Source organism: Protomyctophum parallelum (genome assembly GCF_964188405.1).
Source record: "Protomyctophum parallelum genome assembly, chromosome: 9".
NCBI lineage: Eukaryota > Metazoa > Chordata > Actinopteri > Myctophiformes > Myctophidae > Protomyctophum > Protomyctophum parallelum.
In genome coordinates, this window is record NC_139706.1 from 35,113,795 (window position 1) to 35,123,617 (window position 9,823).

Here is a 9,823-nt window from a genome sequence, read left to right on the forward strand (position 1 = left end):
TATTGTCAATTTCTTCCATGAGAGGGGGAGAGGTTTTAGCAGACAGTTTGAGGGTCCAATAGAGTTAAGAGGTTTTGTCCGAAGCGCTTTTTACTTTTCATTGGTTCAATATGTTCGAAACAACACACAGACAAAGGGTGTTCAATAGCACAGATTCCCTCTCAATTTAGTCGTTCTGCAATTTAATAATGCACTACAACTATGCCAATGTGCGAGGGACGGACCCTATATGTCCAGATCTGTCCCTCAAGGACCCCACTTTGAGAACCATCAGTGCAGTACATGGTCCCTCCCTATGTGTCACTAGTAACCCCACTGTTGGTTCCAGACTCCCATGGGACGGTGTAGACACCACTGTCTCCTCCAATACAGGAGTCAACAGCTTCTTCTTTTCAGCAGACATGGAAGAGTTTCACTATCATCACTATTTTCACTTTCGTCACCATCTCTCCTAGCTCTGCTTCCTGCTGAACATGACATGTATTATTGTGTTAATGTTGTATGCTATGTTGAATGCTATGCTATGTTGAATTAAATACATAGGAGCACAAGGGAAACAAGTCTGCAGGACATTTTCGTGTTCTCCTTTTATCTGTAATGCCTTACCGCGGTTTACATTTCTGTCTAATAAAGTAATCAATCAAAAGACAGACGTGTAATCCGAACCAACCAGTAGGAGGGATACAGGATGCTAATATTATATTCATAGGCGACCATTTCCAAGGGTGCGCTCGTTTTACAACACCGGCTACTACTAGTAGCCAAGGAAAGCACCGCCCGCACGTGTGGAGCTTCACCTTCTAATACAAACACAAAACCCCATTCTGCCAGGCGCCAGCTGTCTTGCTAGTCTAGTAGACTACTATGCTGATTTGCAATCCATGCTTCACGTGTTCAAATCCCGCTGCCACCACTATTTTCTTCAACAACTGCAGACTTTTTAATAGTTTTTGGATTAAGGTTGGTGAGGGATGCGTTAATAGTTTTTGGATTAAGGTTGGTGAGGGATGCGTTAATAGTTTTTGGATTAAGGTTGGTGAGGGGTGCGTTAATAGTTTTTGGATTAAGGTTGGTGAGGGGTGCGTTAATAGTTTTTGGATTAAGGTTGGTGAGGGATGTGTTAATAGTTTTTGGATTAAGGTTGGTGAGGGGTGCGTTAATAGTTTTTGGATTAAGGTTGGTGAGGGGTGCGTTAATAGTTTTTGGATTAAGGTTGGTGAGGGATGCGTTAATAGTTTTTAGATTAAGGTTGGTGAGGGGTGCGTTAATAGTTTTTGGATTAAGGTTGGTGAGGGGTGCGTTAATAGTTTTTGGATTAAGGTTGGTGAGGGATGCATTAATAGTTTTTGGATTAAGGTTGGTGAGGGATGCGTTAATAGTTTTTGGATTAAGGTTGGTGAGGGATGCGTTAATAGTTTTTGGATTAAGGTTGGTGAGGGGTGCATTAATAGTTTTTGCATTAAGGTTGGTGAGGGATGCGTTAATAGTTTTTGGATTAAGGTTGGTGAGGGGTGTGTTAATAGTTTTTGGATTAAGGTTGGTGAGGGATGCGTTAATAGTTTTTGGATTAAGGGTGGTGAAGGGTGCATTAAAAAGACTGCATTAAGGTTGGTGAGGGATGTGTTGCTCCCCTGCTTGCGGTTATGTTTAGGTTAGTGTTAGAGATAGGGAGGGGACAGATAGAACCTCCAACACAGGGTCAATGGGAGGAGTTGATTCAGGAGATGCATCTCATGGAGAAACTGACACACCGAGACTGCAGGAAGAACAAATGGTCCAAAGGGACAACATTTAAAACGGAACAGAAAGAATAAGGGTATGGGGGAATGAGAAACAACAGTAAATGCCTAGGAATATGTGATGTAACATGCAAGGTTTGAAACACAATGTCAATTTAATTTTTTCATGTTTGTTTGTACTGTATGTGTTTCTTTCTTTTGCTATTGTTCATAAATTAATAAAAAGTGACAAAAATATATATATACAGGATGGGATACAATCCCCTAGCCTAGCACACTGGTTCCCAAACATTGGGTCGGAAACCCATTTGTGGGTCGTGGACACATTTTTAATAGGTCCCTTCATTTTTATTTTTTTCTTATTTCGAAACATTTTCATACCACCTTTCCAGTAATAATAATCAACAGTTTTCCATTTGATAATTTCTTCTATCTTGTTCTTTCATGGTTAATGCCCTTTTGTGTTCACTCCTCTGACCATCTTATGTTTCAAATTTCAAAGAAGTGCTGAGCTGACAACAGAATATAGAAACTTGCGACTCTCTCTTTCTGTGGAGAGGCCATGTCATTAAAAAAGTTGCTGTGACTGGCACAAGACACAGTAGAAAAATGACAAAAGAAAAATGACCTTGTCAAGAAGAAAATCACACACACGCTCACATGCAATATATACCCATTCAGTCAAACTCAGCATGGGTACAACAACAATGGCAGGATGACCAGCACTGTGAATACCTCGCCCCCCCCCCCCTCCTCTCTCTCTTGCTCTCGCTCTCTATCTCTCTCACACACTTACAGTAGGCGCGCACACACACACGCATGCACGCACGCGCGCGCGCGCGCGCACGCACGCACGCACGCACACACACGCACACACACACACACACACACACACACACACACACACACAGTGTTGGTGATGGTAGTGCTGCTCTTGTATCATGCATCAGAGCGTGAGACACTGACCAATCAAATGGCAGCTGTTAACCACAGGGGCCACCGTCTGTCCGGCGCTGGTAACAAGATGCAGGGCAGGAATCGTAGAATTTACAGCCGGGATTATGAAGCAGAAACCCTAAATTCATTGCCTGATGGAGGTTTCATTCATTGTTAGAATTCTAAATATTTAATATTGTTCAAACCTTTTTTGTTTTCTTTGGTAGTGGCTCCTGAACTGCCAGTACCACGGTGTATTGCGATAATAGCCAGATGCCGAATAACGCTAAAAAGGATAGCATAAGGTTATACAGGTACTGTTGTTATCAGGCGTTAGGTTGAAGTTTAGGTTTACATACCGTATGCGATTAAAATTTGGTTGTGTTTAGGCACTAGTTAGACTCGGCACACAGGCTTTTATTTTCGTTCGCATTCGATAGGTGTTCTATAGGTGATAATCCAGTCTTCTCCATGTATGGCTATGAGGTCAGTGTTGTGATCTTCATATATGGAGACGGCCATATATGGACCGTGTCACAAGGCGTGACAGACGCCATATCATATATGATGTCATGACAGAGTCACTGACTGAATGACTGACAGGTTTTGCAGGTTGTCATAGTAATCTGCGACCTACATTCGCAATCAATTCCATTAAAAATATTTCTCATAAAAATATTAAAGTACAACATCAATACATGGCAATTTGAGGTACTCTTCTTTACCTCACACTGACCGCTTGGTGTGGTGGTTATGTACTTTTGTATTTGCTTTACTGGAAATACGGTTAGACATACAGTAAGTTTAGGGTTAGGCATAGTTTTACTGGGGTTACGTTTAGGAATATGGTTAGGTTTTGACACTGTTTTACTTAGGTTAAGGTTAGGAATAAGGTTAGGTTTAAAGGACAACAAGGTTCATGTTTTATTAGGTTGTTATTTTGTAAAGTAAAAGATCAGTGTTATTTTTGAGTGGTGCAGCCACCCCAAGGAACAGCAATGTGTGTCCCTTTGTATGTCTGTATTCAGTATTTTAGCCGTGACGTGAGCGCCCCCTCCAGAGATACTTCCGGGTCCCACTTTTGTGTCGCCCATAGAGTTATACTGTGTCCCTCCGTCGGACTAAATCTGAGACGAAAACAACCATGAAAGTCTCATTTTACCGCTTTCCTTGCCACAACAAAGCTACTGGTCTCCCAAATCTGGCTGTGACAGGCCGTCTGCCCCACACTGAATACTATCGCCATTTTATTTCATTGTGTCAACTAAATCCTCATTAATGCAAACTAGATTCAACATACTCAACCCTCCACATTCTAAATATGCCCCCGAAATATTGTACTGAGCAGATGGACTGTTACCACCTTCAATAACGCTCTGCTTGCGCACTAGTAGGCCATTTATGGCCTACTAGTGCGCAAGCAGAGCGTGCAAGTACTGTCGACCGCTACAAACTTTCAAATCTCAGCCTCTCTGTGAAAGAACCTTTGCAATATTTAATTATTAGGTTTAGCTATTTCCTACGTACCTAGTGTTTGGAGGTAAAAAAGTTATATTTTGAAGTATGGTAAAAGCTTCTACCTATAAAAGAAATACAGTCCCAAAGATTTAGAAGTGTCACATACATGTATAGGATTACATACATGTATACGATTTAGAAGTGTCACATACATGTATACATAGGATTACATACATGTGTACATACATGTGTACATAGGGGCATTACCTTTAGTCCAACCGACATGTCATCGTTACTGTAAAGTTGGTCGAGTGGCCAAGGCTCCAAAAAGTGACAGAATTGTATTTTTCCCCGCTGCAGTAGTATTTACAGTGGAAGGCCTAACAAACAAAAAAACACTGAAGACTAAACTCACAAAAAGACAGATGAAACTTAGCTTGAAAGCAAATTAGGAAACAAAAACCCAGAACGTAAGAAACTGTATTAGGCTATAAACCCTTCCAAAAAGGGACCCTTAGCAGCTCTCCCTGTCTCCCTGGATGTTACCTGCTTGTTGCCCAGGCCACTGCTGAACCTCGGCATCCTGCAGCCTCGCTTTTATACTGGGTGAGACCATACCAAGACACAGACCTAATTGGTAACCACTTAACTCCAATAAGGCAAACTATGGCCCATGAGTTGATTTACACAATTATATACGGTTTTACTAAACCTATTCCAAATACATGAAAACATTTCAGGCGCCACATTATTCACATAAGAGAACATATAACACAAGAGCTCTTGAAACATAAGACAGACACCCCTCCTGCTCTATAGCACTTGGTACCTTCCCCCACTCAATCAAGAGGATCACCAGGCAGTACTGCAGGAGAGCCAGGTGCCACACAATTCCCAATCAAAAGAAATGCTGTTAAAACCCATGCACCATCTTTGTGTCCTTTTATAATTCATGTTTGTACAAATAATAAAATAAGAATAACACTAATGTCCAGTCACACAGTCCTCCAAGCCGGCTTGCTGTTAAATGGAAGCAGCTGTGTAGGAGTATATGCCTGTTTGTTCCTCTTTAGTCTATAGGGCACGGGCTGCCCCATGACAGTTACGTCACCATCGATAACCAATTATACCCTGGCATTGGTACATATCTTCATCACGTCATATGCTCATATGTCTATGTATATGTAATTTGTGAGTTGATTAGTGGTATACTGTGGTTACTCGGGTGGTTTGATGCGTATGTCCCTTTAATCCACCCGACACTGAAACATATCATCATTACGTCACCATCGTAAACCAATTATACCCTGGCATTAGTACATATCTTCATCACGTCATGGGACATACACTTCGTAGCATGACGGAAAACATACCTGCACGGTCTGCTTCCGTATGTCCCGTGCCAGCATATGACGTCATATCATATGTTGCTAATGGACATACGCATCGTAGCACCTGACTAATAACATTACGCTCTGCTTGCGCAAGTAATAATAGTCTTTATTGTCTCCACGTCATATATTTTCTTTGTCATAGACACTTGTACAGAACATTGTTGGAAGCATTAAGACACATGTTAACCCTCAATGGCTTCCTTTCTGAAAAATAACATCATTGTGAAAAGATTCACGCGTTTTAGATATTCTACTTACAATGACATGCGGACGGGAGCTGGTGCCACTTGGACCTGGACGTAACGTAGGACAAAAAAATGACGTCGGAGTACCGACAGGTGACAAAGTGGCACTGTTGAGCTTCACACTGTGCACAGGTGCATGATGGGAAGTTGAGTAACACCAGTAGTTCTTAGTGTAACACCAGCACAGAGCTGCAGTACAAAGACTACGGTGTAGCACATGCACATGCACAGGCACATGCACAGGTGCCCAGCTAATTCCTGCCCTATGCAGGAGCTAACTATTTCCGTAGACAACGCCCTGGTAACGTCTGTCCCAACAGCCAGGAATCTTGGTGTTGTCCTGGACAGTCAGCTCTCGTTCAAAGCTCACATCACAGCTGTCACTCGATCATGTAGGTTCACACTCTATAACATACGACGAATTAGACCGTTCCTCACCCAGGAATCAGCCCAGCTCCTAATCCAGACAACAGTCTTGTCAAAACTCGACTATTGTAACTCCCTCCTTACTGGCCTACCAGCATGTGCACTTAAGCCTCTCCAGCTGATCCAAAATGCAGCAGCTCGCTTGGTCTTCAACCAGCCAAAATTCTCACATGTCTCCCCCCTGCTCCGCTCCCTCCACTGGCTCCCGGTCGCTGCCCGCACAGAATACAAAACTCTGATGCTGGCATTCAAAGCAACCAAAGGTACGGCTCCCCCATATCTTGCAAGTATGATTGAACCCTACAAACCCTCCCTATTAATAATAATAATAATAACTAGAACTGCACTCTGTCGAGTGCATACTTGCTTGTAGCAGAGCGCGCAAGTACTTTCGACCGCTGTAAATTGTTAAATCTCAGTATCTCTGTGAAGGAACGTTTGAAATGTATAATCATTAGGTGTAACTATTTGTTACCTACCTACTTTATGCATATAAACACCTAGTATTATTAAGTATGGTTCAAGTTTCTATCTATATAAGAAATACAGTTTTATCGATGTAGATATATTCTGGATCCCTTTTTAGTTTTGTAAAGAAAAATAAATCATTGATATGTGATGAAAAAGAAAGGTATATAAACTGAATTAAAATATGTTTTACAGTATAATTATTCTGTAAACGGTGGAATCTCAATATCTCTGTGAAGGAACGTTTAGAAATTTCTAATTATTAGGTGTAACTATTTGCTACCTATCTACTTCATGCATGTAAACACCTAGTATTATGAAGTATGGTTTGCTGGGACCAGATTACACAAATGACCATATTTCTTACGTCATCATTGAGAGCTAGTCATACATATACACACCACGTACTCTGGTCCCAGCAGATCAGGCACAATTTGCTATTTTATTTTTACTGATTATGTATATAGTATACGTATGACTAGCTCTAAATGATGACGTAAGAAATATGGTCATTTGTGTAATCCGGTCCCAGCAAAACAGGCACGGATTTGATGTTTTTTTTGCATAAACATCAAATGGCGGGACGGCTGTCACGACGGAAGAGACCGGGCGAAATTATTACTTGCGCGCTCTGCTTGCGCAAGTAACAAGTAATAATAATAATAATAATGATGATAACTTCGTTGAAAAAACCCAAAGTTGTAAAATCATATAAACATAATTGTCCCGGTGAAAATCACCCGGATCACTTGGGTTTTGTGTTCTAGCAGTGTTTCTCCCTCTCACAAAATTAATTTCTGTTTTAAGGTGTATATATGTATTGTTATTATATGACATAAGGGTTAAGTGTGTGTGTGAGACTTCACTGCGCACACATGTCATGCACATGCATGCAGGTCCACATGTTGGTATGTGTGACAGAAACAGAAAGGATCGTGTTTGAGTTATTACAACAGAGAAAAGGACGTCTGGCGGTTGCCATAGCAATTATGGCCCCCATCGTGTGCTAGCAGTCCATTCACTTCTTTCATTCCCCTCTGCTTCCGTCTCTATTTCTCTCAAAGGTTGCCTCCTTAACGGCTTAACCTGCAACCAAGACCCATTTCAAATATAGCAAAACAGATGATCTACAAGTTAACAACACGTCACAATGTGTCGAGCTTGTAGATCTGCTAATTTTTTATTTATTTATTTATAATTTAAGAAATTTGCCCATCTACCCGCATGCCCAATAGGGACTCCAGGTCCAAAGTGGTTAACAAAGGGGCTAATATCAACCCATGCCATGCAGCTGTAGGTAGGGATGCGGTAACAACAACAACTATAGTCAACTACTATACTGCTCCCATTGGTCGGCTGCTCCTTTCCAGCATGAAAATATTTGCTTGATTGGATGGACATATTTCAACACCTGACCATTTATTTACCAATTTACCAATTACCTGCAATTAGTTATTTAGCACACATTCATAAATATTCACACTATTTCATAAATAGACGGTCACCCTATAGAGAGACAGTGAATTGTTTTTCTCATAACAAGCCTGGATGTAGTACTGGGGTTTTTGTTATGGTATAGTTGCCAAAGTGGGGTCCGGGGACCCCCAGGGATCCTTGAGAGGGAGTTCCAGGGGGTCCCCATGGCTAAATGATAGTTTGGAACCAAATGGACCCTTATGGGTCTGTAACTCTGAGAGTGTACAAATGTTTATGTACAAAAACATTTGTACACTCTCTGAGTTAAATTAACAATTAACAATTAACAATTATAAATTGGTGGTCCCAGAGATAGAAATGCCATTAAATGGGGGTCCGTAGACTAATGCATGTCAACCTGGGGGTCCTTGAAATTAAACGGGTTGAGAATCTCTGCTAGAGCATTAAAAATCTTCTCTTATGGGGGTCCCTGCATGGCAAATCTTTTCAAATGGGGGTCCGCGGGATAATGTGGGGGTCCTTGACATGAAAAAGTTTGGGAAGCACTGCCCTAATAGAGTGAGGGGAATTTGCTTCATTGATCATAATAATTAAGGAACATATGATATAGGCTACTATACACAGCAAACTGGCTGCAGCACTATATAATTTAGGAATTAACCTGTTAAATTGCACAATAGTGAAGGGGGAAAAAATATATATATATTCCGTAATCGCCATTCGCCATTAGGTTAAATCAGTCGCTATCAGTTAATATAGTATAGGATATACCGCAGCCTATATTATTGTTGGCCTATCGCGGCTTCTAATACGACAAACAACACTTTGCTTTCTAGCTATAAAGACCATTCTTTCTGTGAACCCTATGAACCGGAACGAACAATGGTGGCAGAAATATGGGTTATAGCAACGATCTTTCAGGTTCCAGAACTCCAGCTTTCTGTCGAAGCAGACCGACACTATATAACTATATGGCTATATGGACCAGAGGCTCCAGAGCTAATCGTCACCGTGACCGGGTAGCTCACCTGTCAGGCTGTCATAGCACTCGATCTCCGTGATTTCCACGGCTCTACGCTGTTCCTCCGTCAGTTTGGTCGCTGCTTGGTTGAGGAGGTTGACCTCGGAGCCCGTGTTACCGTCGATAACATGCACCCCCTTGAGCTGCAGCAGAGCCCGGTGGTACTTGCCGATCGCCTCCCGGAATTTCTTCTCCTTGTAGCAGCGGTGGCCCTCCACCTTGAAGTCGATGGCTTTCTGGATCTTTGCTTCCATGTCCATTTCAGCCGAGCCGGGTCGGTGCCCACCACCGCTGCCGTCAACGCCCGCTGCCACAGTTAAACTCCGGCCACCCGTTTCGGGGTAGCTTTTGAGGCTCTTTATCTGATGCTGTTTGGCTTCCATGTCTCAGTGGGTGCAGGTGGAGCGGGCCATGCTGTGTTTTCTGTCGGAGGAGAGGACTGGAGCAGCGTGCTGGGCATAAAGGAGGGAGATGGAACAACAGGGCTCCAAAAAATGCCTCCGGTTTAAATCATCTACTTACACCTTTAAAACAAACATTAACATCTATGATAATGGTGCATTAAGTTTAAAAACAGGTGAATGGTTGGCCATAGCAATTACTGCCCGACTGCCCGTCTTCCTAGATTATTTCAACGTCTCTCGATAGGATGCTCAGGTCGTGAGGAGCAGCTTCAGGCACGCGCGCAGCTTCAGCACC

At 42.2% G+C, this 9,823-nt stretch overlaps 1 protein-coding gene across 1 annotated transcript in view; it reads right to left on the reverse strand.

The window, feature by feature from the left end:
• Positions 1-9,584, reverse strand: part of ttc9b (tetratricopeptide repeat domain 9B) — a gene marked incomplete at its 5' end in the record, with an annotated part of 32,056 nt that extends 22,472 nt beyond the window's left edge. Inside the window, 3 exon segments of the mRNA XM_083772391.1 lie at positions 9,132-9,511; positions 9,513-9,553; positions 9,555-9,584. Coding sequence (XP_083628517.1) covers positions 9,132-9,511; positions 9,513-9,553; positions 9,555-9,584 — 451 coding nt within the window.
• Positions 9,585-9,823: the final 239 nt, after the last annotated feature.